The 26,668-nt window shown below is 46.4% G+C and overlaps 1 protein-coding gene across 10 annotated transcripts in view; it reads right to left on the bottom strand.

Moving 5' to 3' along the window:
• The window catches only part of LOC145414299 (serine/threonine-protein kinase MARK2-like), a 197,145-nt gene that overhangs the window by 52,268 nt on the left and 118,209 nt on the right, over window positions 1-26,668 (bottom strand). For all 10 annotated transcript variants that reach the window (XM_080283889.1, XM_080283890.1, XM_080283888.1 and 7 more), the window contains one exon: window positions 1,554-1,748. In XM_080283889.1, the coding sequence (XP_080140015.1) occupies window positions 1,554-1,748 (195 nt within the window). The remainder of the gene's footprint in view (window positions 1-1,553; window positions 1,749-26,668) is intronic.

The raw sequence follows: 26,668 nt of genomic DNA on the forward strand, positions 1-26,668 counted from the left end.
GATAGATAGATAGACAGATACGCAAACAAGAGATCGACCAACAGAGAGCCTACATATAAATCCAGGTGGAAGAGAGAGGGAGAGGGAGAGGGAGAGAGAGAGAGAGAGAGAGAGAGGGGGGGGGTGCAAAACTTACAACTCATGAGATTAGGAAATATAACAAATAACGGAGGAGGAGGAAATGCAGTATGGAGAGAAAGACAAATAAGAGAGGAATACTGAAAAGATGAACAGGAAGGGGAAAGAAGAGGGGAGAAGGAAAAGAGGAATGGAAATGACAAAGGGAATGGGGAGAGGAAATGACAGAGGGAAAGGGAAGGGGAAACGACAGAAAGGGGAAGGAAGAGGGGAGAGAAATTAAGACTAGAGAAACGGAGAAGGGAAGGAGAAGGACGAGGAAAAAATGGAGGGGAAGGGGAAGGGAGATAAGCAAGAGGGAAAGGGAGGGAAGGAAGAGAGGGAAAGGAAAATGGAAAATGAAGAAGGGAGAAATGGGGAGGAGGGCGGAAGGAAGATGACACTGGAAATGGAGCGGAAAGAAAAATGGTGAAAGTATAATAAAATGTTGGAAAGGGAGAACAAAAACTGGAAAGAAAATGGGGAGAAGAAACGGGGGAATGGAGGAGGAAAATGGAGGAAAGATGAGTGAGATGGGCCAAGTAATAAACTGGGATGGCGAAAAGAATATGGTGAAAAGAGTGGCAATATAAACATGCAAATGATGAATAAGTTGAGAGGAAAGGACGCAGAGGATGAAAATTAAAGAGGGGGTGGAGGAAAGGCTAGAAGATGGAGAATAAGTAGAGGAAAGGAGGGAGTAGATGAGAATTAAGGAGGCTGGGAAATGAGGGTGGAGGAGACTGTGCAGCAGCAAGAGGAAAAAGGAGAAGAGGCAAAGAATACAGTAAATGGAGAAATAGAAGAGTCTGTGGGAGAAGAAGTAACAAGAAGCAGAAAGATAATGCTGGAAGATGTCTGTAGATAAGAGGATGTGAGAAAGAGTATGGAAGTAAGATTAAAAAACAAGGAAACAGATGCAACGAAGGCATGGAGAAATAAGAAAAGAATGCAGTGAGAGGGAAAATGACAAGACGAAGAAAAATAAAGAAATAGGAGAGAGGGGGGGGGGAATCAAAATACGGAACATCCAGAGGACCAGTAAAAGAATCAATAACAAAATTTGGAAAAAATACAAATAAAAATTGTCGAAATATCTTTAGATTCACGCCAAAAAATAAAAAATAAATAAATAAAAAAGTATATATATTTTTTCCTACAACTATCCTCACATTATTACTACTAAATACATGGCTGGGTAAAAAGGAAAATCTCTCTCTCTCTCTCTCTCTCTCTCTCTCTCTCTCTCTCTCTCTCTCTATATATATATATATATATGATCATCTTTTTTCCTATCGATGGAGGAGTTGAAGTAGGGTCCGGAAACAAGAAAAACAGAGCACTGAAGAAAGTACAAATAATTAGTAGTAGTAGTAGTAGTAGTAGAAGTAATAAAAATAATAACAATACTAATAATAACACAACGCACTGCTCACCTCTTTGCCGGTTGGTACGTGTTTGGCCAGCTTAACCTTGGCGAAGTTGCCCTTGCCTATGGTCTTCAGGAGGCGGTACTTGCCGATCTCCTCAGTGCGGGAGCGCGAGGACGGCCCCCGCACCGAGGACGAGGACGACCCGCTCCCGCCGCCACCACCGCCACCGCTGCCGACACTGCCCACGCCATCTTCACCCTGGAGGCAAGGGAGAGAGACAGGTTAGGCTACACAGGGAGTAATTATGCTTCAATCACCCTCATTACCATAAATACATTACTTACAATTATAGCTACACAGGGAGTAATTATGCTTCAATCACCCTCATTACCATAAATACATTACTTACAATTATAGCTACATGGGCAGTAATTATACTTCAATCACCCTCATTACCATAAATACGTTACCAATAATTATAGCTACATAGGAAGTAATTATGCTTCAATCACCCTCATTACCATAAATACGTTACCAATAATTATAGCTACATAGCGAGTAATTACGCTTCAATCACCCTCATTGCCATACATACGTTACCAATAATTATAGCTACATAGCGAGTAATTACGCTTCAATCACCCTCATTGCCATACATACGTTACCAATAATTATAGCTACACAGGAAGTAATTATGCTTAAATCACCATCATTACCATAAATACGTTACTTATTAGAGCCACATAGGGAGTAATTATGTTTCAATCACCATCATTACCATACACGTTACTTATTATAGCTACATAGGGAGTAATTATGTTTCAATCACCATCAACATCATACACGTTACTCCTAATTATAGACAGGGCAAGTGATGATGATTTAAAGGAATAATCACTATCATCATCATCACCAATACACGCCAAGAAATGATAAATGAGTTCAAAGACAACAAAACCAAAACTAATACAAGGTGTGATTAAATTTAACACTATTCTGTTACATATACTGAAGTCATTATAAACTGGCTGGATTACCTAGACTGCACTACCATACTCTTTTCACTCCAACTTGGCCTAAAATTGACATCTCCCCATCTTCGCTGCTGAGTTTTAAAAGACGAACACTCAAAAATGATACTAGTCATGAAAAACTGCTAGGGAAAGGATGTACGGCCGTAGCACTGTCTTTTTAGCCACTATGTTACATGAGAATAAGCTCCAAAATACAAAAATACAGGCCAAGTTGACGCAAAGGGAAGAAAATCTACGCCAAATTAGCGCAAAAAGGACAAAAATACAGGCCAAGTTAGCGCAAAAGGACGAAAATCTAGGCCAAGTCAGCGCAAAAGGACGAAAATCTAGGCCAAGTCAGCGCATAAGGACAAAAATCTAGGCCAAGCTAGTGCAAAGGGACGAAAATCAAGGCCAAGTTAGCGCAAATGGACGAAAATCTAGGCCAAGTTAGAGCAAAAAGACGAAAATCTAGGCCAAGTTTGTGCAAAAGACATTGAACACATTAAAGTTAGTGTGATTTCAACCAGGTATTTTGGCAACCTACCTTTTATCTTTATACTTTTAAGAGTGACCTACAATCCCAATTATATATCAGTCCTAATCATATTATTAATCCCTTGGCCTATGTGACGCCTTCTTCACCTCATTCTTGCGAACGCCTTAAGATTTTATTTAACTTAAGACGGAGCTTCTGATTTTGGGAGATGAAACAGAAATTTAAGTTATAACACAAGTGCCCATAGTCTCGTCGGTTAAGGAAGCTCCCTAACACCTCCTCCTCAGTGACTTATTTTGGGATATGTCTGGGTAGTATCCTTTCGTACGACATTTATGCACAGTATGGCGACATTGGAAGGTTTTATGCAACACAGAAGAGGACAGCAAAGGTGTAACAAGCACAATAAGTCGCAAAGGAAAAGGTGTTAGGGAGCTTACTAGGTTACAGTGATCCCTCAAGCACTTCTTCCTTGCCAATTTATTTCCGTACAGTAGACATATATCCTTCTTAATTACTTCATCTATCTATATCGACAAAAGAAGAAGTCTGCACAAAAAAAAAAAAAAAAAATTGCCAATGAAGAGGTGACAAAAAAAATAAAAAAAAGTCGACGAGGTATAACCCCTAAATGAGTCAAATTAAAAAAAAAAACTATTGCTAACATCATTATAATAATACTAATACTAATAACAACAACAACACAAATCAAAACAAACACTTACCGAGCACCGTAAGCACATGCAAGTCCATCAAGCAACACAGAGATGCAACACACGTTAGGAAAATCCAGCCAGGAACACAAACCAAGCCAATAAAACGAGAAAATAGCTTACGAGAATAAACACGAGAGAATAACTTACGAGCAGAGCGATCAGATGAGAAAAGAGCGCGAGACTGGATGCGAGACTGAGCTGAGAGTGATCATAGAGTGACTGATATCGAAGGGAGAGAAAGATATTGATACTGACTGATAAGGGAGACAGACACAGATGCATTGATACGAGACAGACAAACAGATGAGAGATACGGGGACATGCTGATAGATATAGGCCAGAGACGGATATATATTTGCAGGTAGATAGATGGATATTACACACACACACACACACACACACACACACCTCAAGGCATTCATTCCATCAATCCCACGAAACACACACACACCTCAAGGCATTCATTCCATCAATCCCACGAAACACACACACACACACACACACACACACACACACGTTACCTACCCCCTCCCTCCTCCCTACATCCCCCTTTTCTACCCTCCCCCCCCTTTACCAGGTGCAAGGTAGGTGGGGTCATAGGTCAAGTAGTGAATGAGGTCAGGGTATTGTTTACAAGCTGGGGCCAGACGTAAACAACGGAGAGAGAGAGAGAGAGAGAGAGAGAGAGAGAGAGAGTTAAAAGTAAATCTTAAATGTTTTTCCTGTAATTCATGAACTTTAAAAAATTCTTGAATCCCCCGAGTCATTTTTTTTTTTTTTACCTGCGTCGGAGTTGCCAGGTATATAAGTGCACGTGCTTAATTTCTCCTTCGTTTTTAATCAGAACGAACGTGAGGAAGAAAATGATTACAAGGTCTCCACACACACACACACACACACACACACACACACACACACACACACACACACACACACACACACCACACACACACACACACACACACACGGAATTAAGCGAATCATTTTTAACCCTATCCTCCTTCCCAACTCTAATGACCCCTCCAAACTGCCAATTAAGATCCAACCCTTAATTAATGTGACAATAATGAGGAAGCTTATTATCAGGCGGGGAAAAATTATCGGAAGAAAAAATATACCCGGGGGCGGAAACCTCACTTCCGGCCCGGGTTTTGGCATATTGTTGGGACGGGACGAGATTACGGAAGAAAAAGAGGCGAGAGTTTTATGCCCCCACAAAACACCAGACACTGGCTTAGAAGTGTGTGTGTGTGTGTGTGTGTGTGTGTGTGTGTGTGTGTGTGTGTGTGTGTGTGTGTGTGTGTGTGTGTGTGTGTGTGTGTGTGTGTGTGTGTGTGTGTGTGTGTGTGTGTGTGTGTGTGTGTGTGTGTGTGTGTGTGTGTGTGTGTGTGTGTGTGTGTGTGTGTGTGTGTGTGTGTGTGTGTGTGTGTGTGTGTGTGTGTGTGTGTGTGTGTGTGTGTGTGTGTGTGTGTGTGTGTGTGTGTGTGTGTGTGTGTGTGTGTGTGTGTGTGTGTGTGTGTGTGTGTGTGTGTGTGTGTGTGTGTGTGTGTGTGTGTGTGTGTGTGTGTGTGTGTGTGTGTGTGTGTGTGTGTGTGTGTGTGTGTGTGTGTGTGTGTGTGTGTGTGTGTGTGTGTGTGTGTGTGTGTGTGTGTGTGTGTGTGTGTGTGTGTGTGTGTGTGTGTGTGTGTGTGTGTGTGTGTGTGTGTGTGTGTGTGTGTGTGTGTGTGTGTGTGTGTGTGTGTGTGTGTGTGTGTGTGTGTGTGTGTGTGTGTGTGTGTGTGTGTGTGTGTGTGTGTGTGTGTGTCACTAAAATCAGCGCTGCAACTATCTCAAAACTCACAACCTTTCTTTCTCCCTCCCTCACACACACACACACACACACAAAACTAAAGAAAAGCCTTTGTCTATTCTCTCAGCCTCTTCCTTGCTCCCCTGGGGGGAAAAAATGGCGCAGAAAACTTGGAGGTCATTTTAAAAAATTTCACTTTATATATATATATATATATATATATATATATATATATATATATATATATATATATATATATATATGTGTGTGTGTGTGTGTGTGTGTGTGTGTGTGTGTGTGTGTGTGTGTGTGTAGACGTAAGAGAGAAAACGAGATCACATAAAGGGAAGGAAGGGTGAAGGTGAAAGGGGAAAAATAAAGACGCAGGAATAAATAAATAAATAAATAAATAAATGTTTGGAGGAGAAAAACTGAAATAAACGATCATACTGAGGACTCGACGAAGAAAAGGAGGAAACACTGAAAGGAGGAAGTAAATTTTAATGATCGACGGAGGGAGCTGAAAAGAAGGATAAGAGACGAACAAGAAGGAAAAATATGAGGGGAAGAGACGAACTAGAAGGTTGAGGAAGTGAAAAGAACTTGGAAATGAAGGACAGAGGAGTGGAACTGCAAATTATGAAGTGGGAAGAGTCGTGAAACAGACGAGGAAAAGGGAGTGAAAAACTGAAAGGCAGAAAGGAGAGGAATGAAGAAGAATAGGAGCATAAAGGAAGAAAGAAATGAATGGTGGAAAGAAACTGGAAGGGAAAAACATAAAAGAAAATAGGAGGCATAAAAAAGGAAGAACTTGAGAGGCATAAACAAAGGAAGAGAGGGAAAGAAGGATAAAGGAAGGAACTGGGGTAAAAAGGAAGGAAGGGGAGGAGGCGACGAGGAAGAGAAGACAGGGAGACAGGTATAAGAAGAACGAATGGAGGCAGGAGGTGCAGTAAGGGTTTGGCAGGACCGCAAATAAGGAAGGAAGGAAAAAGAAGACACTGGAAAAGATAAAATAATGGAAGAAGGAAAAAGGAAAACACGGGAAGAGACGTGGGCAAGAGGAGGATACAGGAAAAAAAAAATGGAGAAGGAAATAAGTAAAATAGCCAACTGAAAGAGGTGGAAAGAAAACTGAGAAAGGCGGAAGGGAAAGAGCAAGATGAAATGGAAACCTTAGGAATCAGAACAATCCGAGAAAATGAAGAGTATAATGAGGAAATTAGAGGCTGAAAGAAGGAAGAAGTAAATGATGGAGGAAGGATGGCGAGAGGACAAGGTTGGACTGCTGCTCAAGGTGAAGGATGAAGCATGTAAGAAAAATGAAAAGAATGTGAGGGAAAATGAGGACGAAAATAGAAGAGAAGGACAGAGGGACGGGAGGAAATGATGATCTTTTTTTATTCATTTGTTTTTCCTTCCTCTGTTCTGTTATTTAAAAAAAAATGAGAAAGAGATGAGGAATATCAGATGAAAAATATGAATATGGTGAATAAAAGAACACATGATATAAACTGAAAAAGGAAGAATAAGCACAAAATGAAAACAGAGAAGTGAAGGAGGGAAAAGATGAGCGAGGAACCGGTGAAGGAAGGGGTGAAGGAAGGAAGGTGTGTGAGTGGACAAGGTTGCCAGGATACTCATCTTGTCCTATGCTATTGATTCTCGCACCTGCCGCTACCACCACCACCACCACATCCTACACCACCACCACCTACACCACCACCACCACCACCACTGCTCCTATACTCTGTTCACTTCAACTAGGCGTGAAACTGCCCTCTCTCCATTTTGAACACGATGCTAATCACGAAGAAGTGCTGTGGAGACGATGTAGAACCGCTGTATTACTGAATTCTCACACTGAACAACAGAAGGCAGCAAAAGGACGAGAATTTCCGCCAGGTTTACGTGAAAGAATTACATTTCTGCTGCACTGCCACGCTCACGATTCATCTCTCCCTCCCTCTCTCTCTCTGTCCTACTCTCTCTCTCTTTCCACGTAACCTTATTATAACTTCTCCTCCCTATTCCTTCTCTCATATCCGTCCTACCTCCCACTTCCCCTCTCCCCGGCTCATGCCTTACCTTCATATCCTCCCTTCCTCTTTCCTGTCTTACCTCTCATCTTCCTCCTCCAGCTCTCTCCCTCTCTCTCTCTATCTCTCTCTCGTCTCCTTCCCATTTTCTCTTCCCTCCCTCTAAATACATCCCCTCCACATTTTACCTACCCTTACCTCTCCCTCCCTCTTCCAGTCCTCACTCGTCTCCCTAACTCAATTTCCCTAACTAAGATGTGTTTTAACTTCTCTTCTACCCTCGCCAGAATCATCTAACTTTCCTCTTACCTGACTGCCTCCGCTTTCCCTCGCCGCCTCACCTGTCTCTCTCCTTCCCCTCACTCCTTGACCTGTCCCTCTCATCCATCTCACTCCATCACATGTCCTTCCCTCCCCCACTCCCCCTCCCTCCCTCCCCCCCTCCATCACCTGTCCTATTTCTCATACCCTCCACCTCCGTAGTCATTAAATCTTCCCTTACATAATCTTACCTGTCTAATCAATCAATCCTTCCATCCACCTTACCTATCAACATTTTTATACACCCTCTCACTTTAGCCCATACCATTTTTTTTTTTTTTTTTTTTTACCTAGGGGACACTTATTTTTTATGGGAGGCTTAGAGTCTTCATTAAACACAACACGATTTTATTCTTAAGTGAATAAAATCGTACGTTAACAGGAAGAATATACCTTCAGACGCAACCCGGTGCTTCCCCTCCCCCACACACCTGTCCCTAACCTTACCTTTCCTCACTTCCCCTCGCCTGTGCACCTGTACGTATCTTCCCCTCATTTTTTTTCATTCTTTACACCACCATCTTGGGTCCGCATTCCCCTCGCCTCCCCCTCCCCCACCCTCCTCGGGCTTTTTTTCCTCTCTCTGACTTTTCCTCCTCCCTTCCCGCTATTTCTGCACTTTCCTTCCTCCCTCCTACTTTCCTTCTACCAATATCTACCTTCCCTTTCCTTCTCTCCCAATTCCTTCCCTTCTTTTCTGTTCACTTGTCTTCCTCTCTTCCCATTCCACCCTATCTTCGTCTCTTTCCCATTCCTTCCCTCATCTCCTTCCCCTTTCCATATCTTCCCTTCCCTTCCCTTCCTTCCTTCCCTCCCTCCATCTCTCCCTCCCTCCCTTCCCTTCCTTCCTTCCCTCCCTCCATCTCTCCCTCCCTCCCTTCCCTTCCCTCTCTTTCCCTCCCTCCCATCCCCTCTCCTCTTCGTCCCTCCCCTCGCGGCAATATATACGAGGGAACACAGCATGACAAGGCCTAACCCGGCCTCACCTCCGACCTTACTCTAAAATGGGCGGAGGGGGAAGGGAAGGGAGGGCAGGAGAGCAGGAGGGGGGCATGTAGGACAGAGAGAGAGGGCAGGGGGTAGGATGTGGGATAATGGAGTGGAGGGAGGATAAAGAGAATGGGGTAGGTCAAGGGAGGGGTAAGAGGGGAGTCAGGATACCATAAGCAGTGCCACTTTTCCCTCTCACCCCACTCACCATCCTACGTCTCTTTCCCTACACTAACTACCCTTTCCCCTCTCACTCCACATCTCATTTCCTCCTCTTTCCTCCCCTCTCATTCCCGTCCCTCTCATCCCACTCACCAACTACCCTACGCCTCTTTCTATACACCAACTCCATCTTTCCCGTCTCACTCCACATCTCATTATTTTCACATCTTTCCTCCCTTCTCATCCTACTCACCAACTACCCTACGTCTCTTTTAATAAACCAACTCCTCTTTCCCCTCTCACTCCACATCTCACCTCCTCCTCCTCCTCCTCCTCCTCTTTCCTCCCCTCTCATTCCACCCCTCACTCCGTCTATCCCCTCCCCCTTCTCCCCGGGGCGTGTGGTGGCCGTATCTGTCATTATTGAAGGTGGTGGCGGCGGCTGTCACCCCCCTTGCCACAAATAGCTCCCCTCACGCCCCACCCAACCCAACCCCACCACGCCTACAGCCACATCCAACCACACCACACCACACTTACACCACCAAAACATGTCACACCACACAACATACACTCACACTGGCCACCACACCACTCAACACAAGCTACACCCCCCCACCACGACTACAATGACACCACACACACACACACACACACACACACACACACACACACAGAACTTGGGTGGGTGGAAAAGAGGGGAGGGAGGGGACTTAGAAGGCAGTTATCACTTTAAGAGAGGACCAAGACAACAATCAGGTGTCAGTAAAAAAAGAAAAAAAAAGAAAAAAAATCATCATCACAGTTACGTGGTAAAGTATACTCTTTTCACCTTAAGTCAGCTTAGATTTCCCTTTTACACCATATTTCACGTAGTGCAGTGGCAGAAAAAGACATTTCTATGGTTCTACGTCATCTCCATTGCACTTCTTCGTGACATGCATCATACCCGCGTTCATCTATTCTAACAACTCAGTATTGAAAACGAGGATATATCAATTTTAGGCCAGGTTAGAGTGAAATGCGTATAGCTCCAATAACACTAACAACCATCAGTTACAACCGTACCAAAAGACACTATAATTACCAATCATTAACACAACAAGCCAACATCCACAACGCACACCACACCACACCACACACCACACTATACACCCCACCACACCACAGCGTCCACTGAATCAACACAATAATGAGGAGGCTACAAGAAGAAAGTTAAAAAAGGAAGAATTATAAACAAGTGACGACCTACTCTAACACAACTCTTTTTACTCTAACCTGGCCTGAAAGTGTCATCTCTCCATCTTGAATGTTGTAGCAGTATATTTAGACTGGAATATCATGCTAGTCATGAAGAAGTGCTATGGACAAGGATGTAGAACCGCGGCAGTCTTTGCCATTGAAGTACATGAAATAAGCAGCAAAAGGACACAAAGCAAAGGACAAGAACTAAAGGTAACAGCATCATTCACAGCTCTATCAAAACCCTGGCTCTAACCCCACCATAACTCTGGCTCTAACCCCACCATTTATACCCCTATCACAAACTTGGCTCTATAAATCTAAGTCAAGAGGCAAGAACTACAGGTCACCGCATCATTTATAGCTCTATCAAAACTGGCTCTAACCCCACCATTCATACCCCTATCACAACCTTGGCTCTATAAACCAGGCTCTATAATTATCACCCCAACGACGCATTTGTCTCTCCAACTGACACTGACACACACTCCAAAGTAAACCAACAGGCGATCACCTCCTGCATAAACCACCTGGGAACAAACGTCACGGTAGGAAGGTCAGGGAGTCTAAAGCACGTATTCTTGCTGGTACAGGAAGCTTCGTGGCACCTCTTCCTTGGCGATTTGCTCATTTTACGCCTCAGTATTCTGTTTGTTGCGAAAGAGGGGATGGGGTGGAGACATGGGTGAAGGGGGGGTGAGATGCAGGGAGTGCAGCCTGATGGTGAGGCAGAATGACATGGAGGCGATTTGTTTGTGGCCCCTCCAGGGATTATGAGGTTTGGCAACAGAAAGATGTTACTGATGAAAACGAAGTCAGTATTAAGACGATGTAAAAAGGATGAGAGAATGATCTGAGGTAATAATAATAATAATAATAATAACGCTGTGGATGAAGTGTTAAAAAAAGCCTCTCACGTCACCTAGAGTAAGATACAGGGGACAAAAAAGGCTGGGAGAATATAAACAATGAACTCCCCTTAACATCTTGACCCCTCCTTACCAAGCATACCTGGTGACGGGACTGTTGGTATTACTATATTTAACAGATCAGTCCTCTCTCTCTCTCTCTCTCTCAAACGTCCTTTCACCCACCACCCCAGGACACTGTTGCTTCATTCTCTCTCTCTCTCTTACACAGCACAACCTAGACCTCTTACACAGAGCTCGCTTTCACTGTTCCTATCTCCCCTTCTCACCTCTAACCTCTCTCTCTCTCTCTCTCTCTCTCTCTCTCTCTCTCTCTCACACATACACACATAACCAGCCAACATCAACACCTGCTTATCTATACCTACACCGCTATAACAAGGACGGTGTGTGTGTGTGTGTGTGTGTGTGTGTGTGTGTGTGTGTGTGTGTGTGTGTGTGTGTGTGTGTGTGTGTGTGTGTGTGTGTGTGTGTGTGTGTGTGTGTGTGTGTGTGAGAGAGAGAGAGAGACAGAGAGAATTATGGGAACAGAGGGAGAGGGAGGAATTAGAGAAAAGGCGAGGGTGAGGGAAAATGAGAGTAAGTGAAAGGGAGAGACAGATGAGAGAATAGAGAAAAGGGAGAGAATTAAAGAAATGAGAGGAACTGGGAGAGGGAGAATTAGAGAAAGTGTGAGGGAGGAATTAGTGAGAGGGAGTTGAAGCAATAAGTGGAAGAGAGAGGGAGATGAACTGGAGGATGTGAGAGGGAAATGAACCAGAGGAAGTGAGAGGGAGAGGGAGGCATGAAAGGAAGTGAAAGTGTGATGACAATTTTCAAAGACTGACTCACGCCCTTCCTGTCTAACTAAAACGACAATTAGTTGGCCTCTTCCTTCACTTTCAATATAACCCCCCCCCACCACAATCTCTCTCTCTCTCTCTCTAACCCCGCCAGTTCCTCATCTCACCCCCTGCTCTTCCTTGAACCCGTCTCATATCTTCTTCCCTCCTCTAGCACAGCTTCCTTCCCATCTCCGTCTGTCCCTCATCACTCTTCTCCCCTTCCCCTCCACACATCTTCCTGATATCCGTCTCTCCCCTCCTCCCTCCTCCTCACACATCTCTCCCCAGTCTACCTCCACCTCCCTCCTCCTCACAGCTTCTTACTTTTCTCCGTCTCTCCCCTCTCGACACGGTTTCCTCCCCTCCTTCCTGAGACACTCCTCGTCCTCCCCGTCAATACTTCCTCCTCCTCAAATCTCCTCACCTACCTCTGCGATCTTCTCCCTTTCTCCCCACTCTCTTCCTCCCATTCGCTCAGCCACCCATCTATCCAGCAATCACAAGTCCCAGTCCCGATTATATGCAATTATACACCGGGAACTGTATGTATGTCCCTATGTCAACGAAAAAAAACACAAGGGACGAATACACAATACAATACGCCTGCATATGAGAAGACACACTACCAGCATCCACTTTCATTTTTTTCTGGAAGGGGAGCCGAACGCAATAACCCCTGCGTCACCGTGGATCCATATAGCTCGTGTGTGTGTGTGTGTGTGTGTGTATGTGTGTGTGTGTGTGTGTGTGTGTGTTATATCCCGGCAACAAGGCATGTGTGGTGAAGGATGGCAACAAATAGGGATTAGGGAGGGTGGAGGGGGGGGTAAGGAAGGTTCCCACGCCCCTGCAGTATTGAACACCGTAATTACTCTCCCCAACACACCTGCTCTCAGCCGGACCCTCACAACACCTGCATACCACACACCACACCACACCACACTACCCTTCATTACACCACACCACACTACCCTTCACAACACCATTCTTCACACCACATCACACTGCCTATATATCACTACACATCATACCATCCTCCACATGATTAATAAACAGTACACCACACCAAGCCTCCGTAAAATCAGTATACACCACACACAACTCTCCATAACACCACACCACATCACGCCATCCTCCGTAATATCATTCCACACCACACACCACCCTTCATAACACACCACACCACCAATAAACATCACGGCACCCTTCATAACATCACACCGCATTATGCCACGTCACACCACGCGACACTGGCTTTCAAAACAGTCAAAAAATAGCCACAAATACACACCGTCATGCTCCACACCACCACCCACACAAATAATGACACCACATGACACTGGCCTTCGCAATACCGTCAAAAAATACCATAAGTACACCCAATCACACTAATAATACACCACCCACACAAACACCACATCCTAACCTGTAATTAACTAGCAAAAACAGATAAATATAGACATAGATACACTGATAGATGAATAGATAGACAGATACTAGTGAACGTCATTCCATCTTCATTCAGCAGATGGCGTTCATAGTTACTTTGCTTATCGTGTAGGCAAGATATGATTTGTTGTCTTTGTTATCTGAACGGAAATAGCATGAAGGAGAGACAGAAGGTGGAAGTAGAGAAGAGGAGGGGAGAGCAAATGGAAGGAGGTGGATGTGTAGGAGGAGAAGGACGATGAGGAGCATGAGGGATGACGATGAGGAAGGGGAAGTCAAAGAGAAGGAAGGGAAGAAGGGAGGGAGGAAGAGGAGGAAGGGGGAGAGGAAGGAAGAGAATGGAAGTGGAACAGGAGGGGGAGGATGGAAATGAAGGAGATAGAGGGGGAGGGAGGAAGGAGGATGTAGGAAACGGAGGGGAGGAGAGGAAAAGAGAGTGAACATGAAAACTGAGGAGACGAAGTGAATGAAACAAGGAAAGGAAAGAAGGGAACAAGCATGAATGACAAACACCAATACAGAAAAGGAAATGGGAAAGGAAGATGAAAGAAAGCTGAAGAATGAGAAGGATGGAAAAAAAAAGGAGGGGGAATTAGGAAAAATACAGTAACAGGAACCAAAAAATAAGTAGCTAAATAAAAGACAGAAAATATGATCTTTAATATTTCAAAACGAACTCTTTTTATACCCTGTTGTCTTTTGTACAATGTGGGGGGGGGGGGAAGCGGAAGTAAAAACCGTATGCAAAACGAAGAGGGGAGGAAGGAGGGAGAAGAAGGGAAGAGAGGGAGAAGGAAAGCGGTGAGTGAGGGAGAAAAGTGGAATGATGAAGAAGGCGACTAAGTGGTGGTGGGGGAGAGGATGATAGACAAGGCTGGTTAATGACAGTGTGATAGAGGCGTCAATTAAGCGAAACAGGAGGCAACCCACACCACATCCCTCCTCTCCCATTCCTCCACCTCTCTCTCTCTCTCTCTCTCTCTCTCTCTCTCTCTCTCTCTCTCTCTCTCTCTCACACACACACACACACATATATCCAAATATTCAGATGCGGAAGTGATAAGAGAAACCGGATGCAGGTGAGGAAGCATGCGGTGGATGGGGGAGGGGAGGGAGGCAGGAATGTACGTAGGTGGGTGGGAGGGGAAACAGGTGACACGAGGGAAAAATAACTGGGGCAGGTGCGAGGGGAAAACAGCAGGGCAGGTGTGAGGGGAAAACAACAGGGCAGGTGTGAGGGGAAAACAACAGGGCAGGTGTGAGGGGAAAAACAGCAGGGCAGGTGTGAGGAGAAATATCAGCAGGGCAGGTGCGAAGGGAAAACAGCAGAGCAGATGAGACGGAAAAAACAGGAGGGCAAATGCGAGGAAAAAAAAACAGAAGGGAAGGTGAGAGGGGAAAAACAACAGGGCAGGTGAGGGCAGGTGCGAGGGGAAAAAACAGCAGAGCAGGTGCGAGGGGAAAGCGGCAGGGCAGGTGAGGGAAAAACAGGAAGGCAGACACTAAGGAAAAATAATGAGCAGTTGAAAAAAAAACAAAATGGATGTATGTACTTTGATGGCCTGCTTATACTCGTACATGGGCAAGCAGCTGTACTACGCCTGTTCACATTCTATTTTACGTATCCCTGAAGCTCGACTGACCAGAAGGACAAAGGAACACCACTTTCTTTTCGGGGAAGTGACCGCACCTCTCTAAGTGCTCCACGCATGAGTATAGGCTAAGTGTGAAGGGCTTTTAAAGGAGGGTGTTAAGTGCATGTGGAGAGTGAGTTGTAGTGGCTGTGTTTTTTAGTGATAATCTGCATATGCCACCGTGAAAACCTAGACAGGGTACGAGGTTGTGGGGAACTATTAAAGGACATACTACTGCACCTACTAACACCTCTGTCTGGCCCAGGATGGAACAGAACTCGGGTCGGGAGGATTGACAGACATTCATGCTACCAACGAAAGCTCCGGAGGTGGAAGGTGAGGAGATACGTGGGTGGTACTAGGGGAAACAGGCTACGTGGGAGAGGGGGAGAACAAGTGGGCAGGTGGAAGGACCATATAAGTGAGCAGGTGAGAATGGCAAAAGCAGGTGAAGGCGATAGGTAGACAGGAGGTAAAGGGAACGGGACAGGTAGACAGGCAGGTGGAAAGAGGAGGCAGGTGTGGTGGTGATGGTGGGGTGTAGTTAATATGGAAAATTACAAACCGATAGAGAGAAGTAGGACAGACGTGCTGTAGGTGGGTAGGGACGGGAGAAGGGAAGGGGAAAAAGGATGGTGAGAGGGAAAGATGATGGGAAGGAAGGATATAGGATGGGAAGGGAAGGAAGGATGATGAGGGAGTAGTGTAAAAAGGTACGACAAGGGAGGGGAATGGAAGGGAGGGGAAGGGATGGGAGGGGAAGGGATGGGAAGGGAAGGGAAGGGAAGGGAAGGGAAGGGAAGGGACGGACAGTAAGAGGGAAGAAAGGAAAATGGTGTCAGGGAACGAGGGAAGATGCAAGAGGGGGAAGAATGGAAAAAAGAAAATGGCAAAGAGTGAGGAAATGAATGATGACAAGAGAAAGTGCTATAAAATAAACCAGAATGAGGAGATCGGCAAGACTGAGAGGTGAGGCAGAGAGGAATGGAACGTCTGAGAGGTGACGAATGGGTGGAAACAGCCATGAGGTAAGGCAGCTGTGGGAGGCAAGGTAGGTGAGCCAAACTGATATATGTATGAAAGGGTGAGAGGAAAGTAAAGGAAAGATGATGCAGAGAGGAGACATAGAGAAGGAAGTAGAAGAGATGTGGCGCAGGAAAGGAAACGGCCGTGAGGTAAGGCAGATGTGGGAAGCCAGGCAGCAGGAGGTAAGGCAGATGGTGAGGCAGGCGGCAAATATGTTTGGACGGGTGAGGCAGGAAGGTGAGTAAGAGAAAGGTACACGTGTAAAACTGTAAAAACACGGTGACCACACACACACACACACACACACACACACACACAGTCATCACAAGGCCACATGCTACAGTATAACACAAAACTTCACTTCCACTTTTCCCTCCTCTCTGCTGGCTAATATTCCCATGACGAGAGAAACTTGGCATGTTTCACCGCTCATGGACAATTTTTAACATGATGTGTCAGGGAGGAAAGCGACAGACATGCCTTAAGTGTAAAGTAGATGCAGTGGAATTGAGGGGATACTTTTGTCCCTCACTGTACACACACTCCACCCAACACTCCACATTCTTTCCACTCCTCCCTCAATACCACAATAGCCATCACCCATCCAGTCATCATTTTATTTGTACTTTTTTACTAATCACACACTGCCAGCACAATTCCACACTACATATACACCCAACCCAAACACCACCACATTCTTTTTCACTCCTCCTCCCATACCCCTATACCCATCCTCAGTCCATCTATCTAACACGTCACATTATTTCACAAGCACAACTACACTATCTCACAAGCACAACTACCATCCAACAGCCACCCACCCATTCTCATCCATCCACCCATCCTATAAACATCACCCATCCATCCATCTTACAAACACCAATCATCCACGCTCATCCATTCATCCACACTTTCATCCACAATCCCAGAAGCACAGCGTAGCAAAGTCCAGTCATTCAGCCTCTCTCTCTCTCTCTCTCTCTCTCTCTCTCTCTCTCCACCACCGCCCCGCACCCAGCCCCGTCCAGCCTAAGAACACCCCTTTAACCAACCTACTGAACCGCCTCTCTCAACTCACCCATTAAAACTGACCAGCCATTCTAACCACCGCTGCGCCTTCCACCATTCATGCAACCTCATTCCCCAAACTGAGCATCCACCTAATCATTCCCACCCACTGCACATCCATTTCATCCATCTGACTCTCTTTCTTTACCTTCCACCATCCCCCAAACTGCGCATCCACCAATTGCCCGTCCATTTAAACCATCTGACTCACCATTACCTTACACCATTCATGGGTCATTTCCCGAACTGCGCATTCGCCAAATCATTCCACCCACCTTTCATCTTGCTAATTCACCTCTCTCATCCTCTCTTCCTTCCACCACTCATCCAGCGTCATTCCATTCACATCTCGTTCTCTTAATTCAACTGACTCACTCCACCCCTTCCATCATCAACACCAAGTCATTCCATTCAATATCCACTCATATAATTCACCTCTCTCACCCTCTCTTCCTTCCACCAATCATACAGCGTCATTCCATCCATCCCCCATCCACTAAATCCATCCATCTCACCCAATCAACTCACACACCAAGCCACCCATCACTCGTCCAACCAACCAAAGAAAAATTACCCCATTCTTTAAGACTAACAGAGGAAGGAAATTCAAAAATAAATAAATAATCCATCCACCAATTACAGGTCACTATATAGTCATCCACCGACAGTCCAACTATTAATCCACCTTCAAACCACTCCTACCTAATCATCAAACTAATCCACCGTCAACTCACGCCATCACGTATCAGCTCCTTCAATACCATGATTTGTTTTATTCCTGCTTCTCTAGACGATTTTATTCAGCTTGTACAAACCCCCTAACTTTACGGATCAGTGAAGGTTATACTGTATATTCAGTGAAGGCCACACCTAACCCCTCATAATCTATAACGTAGTCTAAATAAAATCGTCTAATAGCGATAGGAGTATGATAAATAATGACATTCTGAGTCCAATGGTGTTATATCATTAATTCAGATCATCGCACTCTTTCCGCCTCATACCACAAACTCACCCAGCGTCCAAGCACCGCACTCCCCGCCCCACGTACGCCCATCCCACACCCCCGCACCGCCCTCGCACGTCCATCCCACACTCCCGCAACGCCCACCCCTCCACCTCGTAAAGCCCACGCCCACCTCATCCAACCTCATCACTCCCAAAACATCCGTGAACCAATCCGCCAGTCGCCTCATTCCGTTTATGCTAACACTATTCTCCTTCACGCCCGTCTTTGTGTCAGCATACATCCACCCCACCTTCCCCGACACACTTCCTCCTACTTCTAACCCCATCTCTTCTCCCCTCCCCTACCCTCTACTCCTTCCCCTTGTTTTTCCTCCCCCCTTACACGTTTTTATTCCGAAAATCCTGAACATTTCCTCCCCCCATCTACTGTCCCCCTTCACGCTCTTCTCTTCCCTCCACATCTCCCACTGTATCCCCCTGTCCCCTCCCACCTTGGTTTTCTGTCCCCCCCCCCAACATAACTGTTTCCTGTCCCCCTGTCCTCGTCATCCCCTCCCCTCTCCTCTCCGTATCTCCCACCCTCTTTACCCCTACCCCTTCCCTCCACATAGCTGTTTCCTCCCCTGTCAGTGTCCTCCTCTGCGTCCTCTTCTCCAAGTACATTCCCCCTCTCCTCCTTTCCTCTCCACATGCCCCTCTCACTCCACATTCACTCTCTTTCAGATGTTCATGCATCCTTCTCCCCATTTACTGTTCTTCTCCTCCCTCTCCCTGCCTTCTTTTCTCTCCACATTCGCTTCTTTCCCCTCGTCTCTCCATATGCCTCTTCCTACCAAGCCTCTTATCTTCTACCTACTTCCCCCCTTCTCCCTCCCCTTGCCTCCCCGTCAGCTGACCCCCTTTTCCTCCACATTGCCTTACTCTCCTCTCCCCTCCTGTCTGTGCTGCCTGTCTCCTCCGTGCTCCCCCTCCCATCCGCCACACGCATCATAAGCACTTCCTGTCCTCCCTAACCCTACAGGCAACACACAGTGACCCCTCTGTCCCCTACCTACCCCATACCCTACCTCCACCCCTCCCCTGCCTTCTGCTTCAACCCTACCATTTTCCCCTGCCTCTCCCCACCACAGCCCACCATCAACTGTCCACTAACCCTAATGTGTAGTATTATCTCTCTGGACCTTACTATCTCCTACCCTTATTCCCCTCATCTCCAAATCTTCCATCTTAGCCTTACTTATCGCTGCCCCTTAGCCCTCATTCTCCATCCCAACTCACACCACTATCCCTCATCCCTGAACCCTTCCTCGACTATCCCCAACCTTCATACTCTCCTACATGCCCTAGACTCCCTCACCTTCTATCCCATACTCACACTACCTTTTACCCATCATTCCCCCAATTCCCTACCCACTATTCGTTCCCTCGGTGCCTCCAAGTCACCTCCCCATCTCCCCTGTTGCTCTCAGTCGTAAACCCCATCTTGGCCACACGCAGCATCATCACCAGACCCTCGCCAAAGCCATAATGATTACCTCCATCTGTCAGTCTTTTGTCGTCATTAATCCGCTCTCTCTACTTCGTTACTACTACTACTACTACTACTACTTGCTAACACCTTTCTTCTTTGCCTTTATTTACTCTTTACTGACTACTTTTTTTCTCTATCCACTGCCACCTGCCTGTCCCATCCACCATTACAAATTTACCTGTCTTGGCTGCCACCTCCCTTCTTCCCTGCCTCTATCCACTGTTTTGTTGTCTTGTTACATTGTCCTCTGCCCCCTCTCTGTCCCATCCCTGTCATCACAATATCACCCGTCTACTTTCTGACTGCTTTACCTCCTTCCCTTCTCTCTCTCTCTCCCTCTCTCTCTCTCTCTGCCAACTTATGCCCGTGAGAGAGGCAGGGGAAATGGACCTAATCATGTTACTTGGGATATTGACGAGTGATGCTGTGAGGAGGAAGAAAGGGAGGGAAAGGGAGGGGGAGAGGAAGAGGGGAGGGAGGGGGAGAGGAGGAGGGGAGGGAGACGGATAAGGAGGAAGAGAGGGAATGGGGAAGGAGGCATGGGTAAGGGTTCACTGGCAGGCAAAATAAGGCAGGAGGGAAATAAATTGGGGTAAGTTGTAGGTGAAGATATTAGAGGAAGGGAAGGGAAGGGAAGGGAAGAACAGAACAGAGAGGTAAAAAAAAAAATAACGAAGGGAAAGAAAAGAAAGGCGAAGGATATCAGAGAAACTCCTCATCAAAAAAAAAAAAAAAAAAAAAAAAAAAACTGACTGGAAAAGCAAAGAAAACACTGACTGGAAAAACAAAGAAAAAAAAACAGGAAGAACTGACTAGAAAAATTCTTGAGTATAATAACAGAGAGCGTGGGAGAAAACAGGAATGAGGGAGGACACAAGGAAAGCTCAAGGAAGTAATAAGACGGAAGTAAGGAATATCAAATCTGGGGGGGGAATTCGACGATGCTCAAATGTATTATGAAGTGCGAGTGGGGTAATGAAAATCTGAGAGAGAGAGAGAGAGAGAGAGAGAGAGAGAGAGAGAGAGAGAGAGAGAGAGAGAGAGAGAGAGAGAGAGAGAGAGAGAGAGATTATATATATTAAGATGGGAAAATGAAGATTAAAACTATGAGAGAACAGGAAATGGATGGGAGAAGCAAAAGTCATAACGAACATTAAAGGTGGTGGTGGTGTTGGTGGTGGTGGTGGTGGTGATAATGATTATGATGATGGTGATGATGACGGCGAGACAGGAAAAGAGGGAGGAGGGGGAGAGATGCGAGGGAGTAAGGGAGGGAGAGGGAAATGTGAGGAGGCCAAGGTAACTCTGTAAGGTGAATCAAGGTAGAAGGTAGAGGAAGAAAGTAAAGATGAGAGAGGAGAGGAGGGGAGAAGCGAGGAGAGGAGAGGAGAGAAGAGAAGAAAAGAGAAGAGAGGGGAGGAGAGGAGAGGAGAGGAGAAGCGAGGAGAGAGATAAGAGGAGAGAATGATAAGGGAGGGTAGGGGATGGGGAGCAAGTAAAAACGAAAAAAAAAAAAGAAAGAAAGAAGATGTAAGGACGACGATGAGGAAACAGCAGGAGGAGGAAAATGTAAGAAGCTGAGAGAGAAAAACGTGAAAAAAGGGGGGGGAGGAGGGGGAGGAAAACTTGAAAAGGAGGAGAGGGAGGAAAATAGAAAGATGAGAGGGAGGAAAACGTGAAAAGGAAGAGAGGAAGGAAAATGTAATGAAAGGAGCCAAGACAGAGAAAGCTCCCCAAGACGAAGAGCAGGAAACTGATATGGGTTACAAGAGAGGGCTGGGGCTGGAGAGAGCAGACAGTGGAGATATGACAGCACAGACAGAGAAGCAAGAGGGACTGCGTGGAGAGAAGAGGCAAGAAAGGTGAGGCAAGAGGGAGAGGAAAGGCAGAAGGGGGAAAGTGGAAAGGAGAGGCAAGAGGGTCAGCGTGGAGAGGTCAGGCAAGAGGGAGAGGAATGGAAGGCATGAAGGGGAGAGTGGAGAGGTGAGGCAAGGAATAAGAGACAAGAGGGACAGCATGGCGTGACGAGGCAAGAGGAAGAGGAAAGACAGGAGGAGAAGAATGGAGAGGAGAAGAATGGAGAGGAGACGCAAGAAGGAGAGGAGAGGCATGAAAACAAGAGGCAGGAGGGAAAAGAAAGGCAAGAAAGGAGAGGCAAGAGGAAGAGAGAGGAGAGGGGAGGCAAGAAATGAGAGGCAAGAGAGCGTAGAGAGAAGCAAGGGGAAGCAAGAGGGTAGGAGGAAAGGGGAAACAAGAACAGGAACAAGAGGTAAAAAAGGAAGGTTGAAGAGCCAAATAGCAGAGGAGAGAAGAGTGGAGAGAACAGAAGCAACAGCTATTACGAGAGAGAGAGAGAGAGAGAGGTCTACGAGAGGAAGAGGAAGAAATTAGGTCAAGTGAAGCCGACGCAGGGAACAAGTCATTAAAATAAGATTACGAAAAAAGAAAAAAAATATAGTAAAAAAAATATATATATATACGAAAAAAAATGAGAAGCGAAATTAAGGCTATAAAGGGAAAGATGTGGTGAGACAAAGAACGAAAATGTGTGCAAGGAGACGGAAAAAAAAAAAAAAAGAAAAGAAAAAAAAAAGACGAGAAACGAAAAAAGAAAAGATTGGAATATGATGCATTAAAAGGATGCAAAGGACGAACAATGTGAGAGAGAGAGAGAGAGAGAGAGAGAGAGAGAGAGAGCAGTAAACAGACTCCAATATAAAGGTGAAGGCTCAGAATCCTACTGCGCGCTCACTTCCTACCTCCTCTCTCTCACACACACACACCTCCCCTCTTCCTTTTCGCATTAGTCTTCTCCCTGTTCATTATTCCTCTTCCTTCGTCTATTGCCCATCCCTATTGTCCATCTCCTTCCCCCCATCCTCCTCCTTCTCCCGCTCTCTTCCTTCATCTCCTCTTCTTTAATATACCTCCCTCCTCGCTACTTCTTTCTCTGTCCTCTTCGTGTCTTGTACTTCCTCCTCTTGCCTCCATTCACTTCCCTCCTCTTCCTGTTTCACTCAATCTCCTACCCTCCACTTCCCTCTTTTCCTTTTTCCTTCATTTTCTTTTCCTTCTTCTTCTACTTCTTTTCTTCTTCCTTTCCTTCTTCTTGTACAAATTATCCTTTCCACTCCTAGTTTCCTCTTGTTCCATATACACTACTACTTTTTTTTGTAACTATTTTCTATCTCTAACATCAATTATACCTACCTTCTGTTTCTCTCTCTCTCTCTCTCTCTCTCTCCTTTAAAAATGTCAACCACTTTCTCTTCCTCTTTCCATTCTTTACCTTTTCAACTTTTTTCGTTTTCATTCTCAGCTTTCTCTCCGTTGTTTCATCTCTCTCTCTCTCTCTCTCTCTCTCTCTCTCTCTCTCTCTCCTCCCATTCTCCAAACTAATAATCATAAAGCCTAAGCCACGGCGCACTGAACTCAACTACACACACACACACACACACACACACACACACACACAGTACAAAAATTTTCCGAGTGAAATGCTCTTAGTGTGCGTGGTTTGTACAGGAAGTGGGAGGAGAGAGGGGTAGATGGGAATGGAGAGTGGAGGTCGAGAAGCAGGCAAGAGAATAGTGAGAGAGGTAGATGGGAGAAGAGGGAGAGAGGTAGATGGGAGAAGTGGGAGAGAGGTAGATGGGAGAAGAGGAAGAGATGTAGATGGGAGATGAGGAAGAGAGGTAGATGGGAGAAGAGGGAGAGAGGTAGATGGGAGAAGTGGGAGAGAGGTAGATGGGAGAAGAGGGAGAGAGGTAGATGGGAGAAGAGGGAGAGAGGTAGATGGGAGAAGTGGGAGAGAGGTAGATGGGAGAAGAGGGAGAGAGGCAGATAGTAGAAGTGGGAGAGAGGCAGATGGGAGAAGAGGGAGAGAGGCAGATGGGAGAAGTGGGAGAGAGGCAGATGGGAGAAGTGGGAGAGAGGTAGATGGGAGAAGTGGGAGAGAGGTAGATGGGAGAAGAGGGAGAGAGGCAGATGGGAGAAGTGGGAGAGAGGTAGATGGGAGAAGAGGGAGAGAGGTAGATGGGAGAAGAGGGAGAGAGGTAGATGGGAGAAGAGGAAGAGAGGTAGATGGGAGAAGAGGAAGAGAGGTAGAAGTGTTTAATGGGGTGAGACGGGTGGAGAAGCTGGGACTGGTGAGGATGAAGAGAAGGGTGGGGAATAGAGTGGATGGAGTAGAGAGGAGGGAAGAGGGAAGGAGAGGTAGGGTGAATGGAGACAAAGAAGAGGAGAGAGAGGAGAGACAGAGAGGCAGATGACAGTGAAGGTATGAGGTAGGTGAGAGGAGAGAGAGAGGTTGAGGAGAGAGAGAGGCGTGAGGTAGGTGAGAGTAGGGAGAGGTAAAAGATAGAGATGAGAGAGAGAGAGGGGGGGGGGGAATTTATGGGAACGAAACACTTGACAGATGAACTTACTTTGGAGTCAACTTGTTCATAATTCTTTCTCTCTCTCTCTCTCTCTCTCTCTCTCTCTCTCTCTCTCTCCGTATAAGACGATGCTGGGAAAATAGCCCTGGTGGGGGTGGGGGGGTCATGGGAGTATTAGAGAGAAGGGTGGGGGCATTGGTATTGGAGGGAATTAGAGTGGGAGAGGGTTATATAATGTGGGGGAGGCTGGGTGGGGGCTATGGAGGGGAGAAGGGTTAGTGTGTAGGGGGGGCAGTAGGGGGTTATGGAGGGGGGAAAGATAAGAGAGCGGGCTAAGAAGGGATATTAACTTAGTGAAGTGATGGAGGGATGTGTAAGAGACGTGGTGATAAGAATCTGAAAGAGAGGTGATGATGGAGGGAGGTGAGGGAGGTGAGGAAGGGCCATAGAGAAAGATGACTGGACATGAAGGAAAGAGGGACATGTGATGGAGAAATGAAGGGAGAAACGTAATGTGAAGATGAATGGAGCTGAAGGAGAGGGGGAGTGGAGGAAAGAAGCATGATGTGGAGATGAGTAAAGTGGAAAAATGGAAGAGGGGAAGAAGCAAGCTGAGGTGATTAGAGGAAGAAAGGGAGGGGAGGAAAGTTTGATATGAAGACGAATGAGAGCTGAAGGAGGGGATGGAGGGAAGAAACATGATGTGGAGACGAGTGATAGGGAGGGAATGATGATGGAAAAATGAAGGTAAAGGGTGGTGGATGGAGACTGCCGGATATGAAGGAAATGGGGAAAGGGAGTGATGGTGAAATGAGAGGAAATGAATGATGGAGATTGATGGAGAGAAGGGGGAGGGTTATGGGGACCGATTCATGAGATTGAGTGATCCGAGATGAGTAGGCAAGATGGTGCGAGGTAGGTAGGTAGGTAGGTAGGAGGAGGCGGAGGAGGAAAGCAAGGGACTGTGGGGAAAAAATGGGATGTAAAGATTGATGGAGAGAGAGAGAGAGAGAGAGAGAGAGAGAGAAGGGGGGGGGTCAAGAAGAGTAAAGGGGTCAGAGAGTTCACGTCAAGATTAACAGCAGTGTGGAGGAAGAGGAGGAGGAGACTGCATTAAAACACACACACACACACACACACACACACACACACACACACACAGACGAGGCCAGGAGAGGCGAATCCATGGTAGAAGAGTGGAGGAAAGAGGAAGGAAAGAAGGATGGAGGAAGGAGGAAAGGGAGGGGAAGGGAACGAAAGGGGAGGGTAAATGAAAATGGGAGTGAGGTGGAGGGAAGGGAAATGAAGGGAAAAGAAAGGGAGAAGGGAAGGGAAAGAAGGTACAAGAAGTGGGAAGGGGGAAAGAGGAAGGAGGGGGAAGGGGGACGGAGGGGGGAGGGAAGGGATTGGGGAAAGGAAGGGGAAGGGAGAGGGATAGAACACGCAAAACGAAAGAAACGTGAAAGGAATGAGGAAGAGGAGGAGGAGGAGAGGAGAAAGCAGGATGGAAGAAGGCCAAAGTGATGAAAGATACGTAGAGAGGAGGGGAAGGAATGAGAGGGAAGGGGTGGAGAGGAGAGGAGAGGAGAGGAGAGGAGAGGAGAGGAGAGGGGAGGGGAGGGAAGGAATGATGCGACAAAATGGACACTGTGGGCGTGGACATGATTGAAACGAGGATGAAGGGGAAAGGTGCATCAAAGAGGGGAAATATCTAACTACATAAATCTATCTACTTACCTAACCATCTATCTATCTATCTATCTATCTATCCATCTAACTACTTACCTACCTATCCATCCTTCCATCTATTTATGTATGTTTCCATCTATCTATTGGACGAAAATGACCAAAAAAGAAAAAATGAGGAAGAAGAGAGGAAAAGTAATGGACACACTGCATTAAAGGAGAGAGAGAGAGAGAGAGAGAGAGAGAGAAAGGTGAAGAAATTTGGTAGGATGATGGAAGTGAAGGTGTGTTAAATCAGACAAGGGGAGGGGAAAGATGGGAAAGACTCTGAGATAATATGGAGAGGACAAGGAGGGGAGGTAGAGGGGGAGAGGGGGTTGGGGAAAAGGTGTACGTGGGGGGATATGAAAGGGGTGAGGAAGGAAGGGGGGATGAGGGGAAGGGGGGATGAGGGGAAGGGGGGATGAGGGGAAGGGGGGATAAGGGGAAGGGGAGAGGGGGGAAGGGGAGAGGGGGGGAAGGGGAGAGGGAGGAAGGGGAGAGGGGGGAAGGGGGTGGTAGTGGTCGGCCAGGCAGATGCTCCAACTTGCCCTACATTTTGTGACAGGTGTGTGGCGAGGGGGGGGGAGGGATCTGAGAGGGGTAGGGGAGGGTGAATATGAGAGGGGAAGGGGGGAATAAGTGGAATACAGGGGGAGATGGGAGTTAGGAGAAAGAGGGCAGTAGGATAGAGGGAGAAAAAGAGGGTAGAGGGAGAGAGGACACTGGGAAGAGGAAAGAGGAGTGGGAGAAAGAAGTAAAAGGGAGAGGACAGAGAGAAAGACAGCGAGAATGAGAGGGACAGAAGGAAGGAGAGAGGGAAAGGAAGAGGATGAACAGTGGGTGAGAGAGAGAGAGAGAGAGAGAGAGAGA

The sequence above is a fragment of the Coenobita brevimanus genome, chromosome 13 (genome assembly GCF_032717465.1).
Source record: "Coenobita brevimanus isolate Jiangsu-jjx chromosome 13, ASM3271746v2, whole genome shotgun sequence".
NCBI classification, from domain to species: domain Eukaryota; kingdom Metazoa; phylum Arthropoda; class Malacostraca; order Decapoda; family Coenobitidae; genus Coenobita; species Coenobita brevimanus.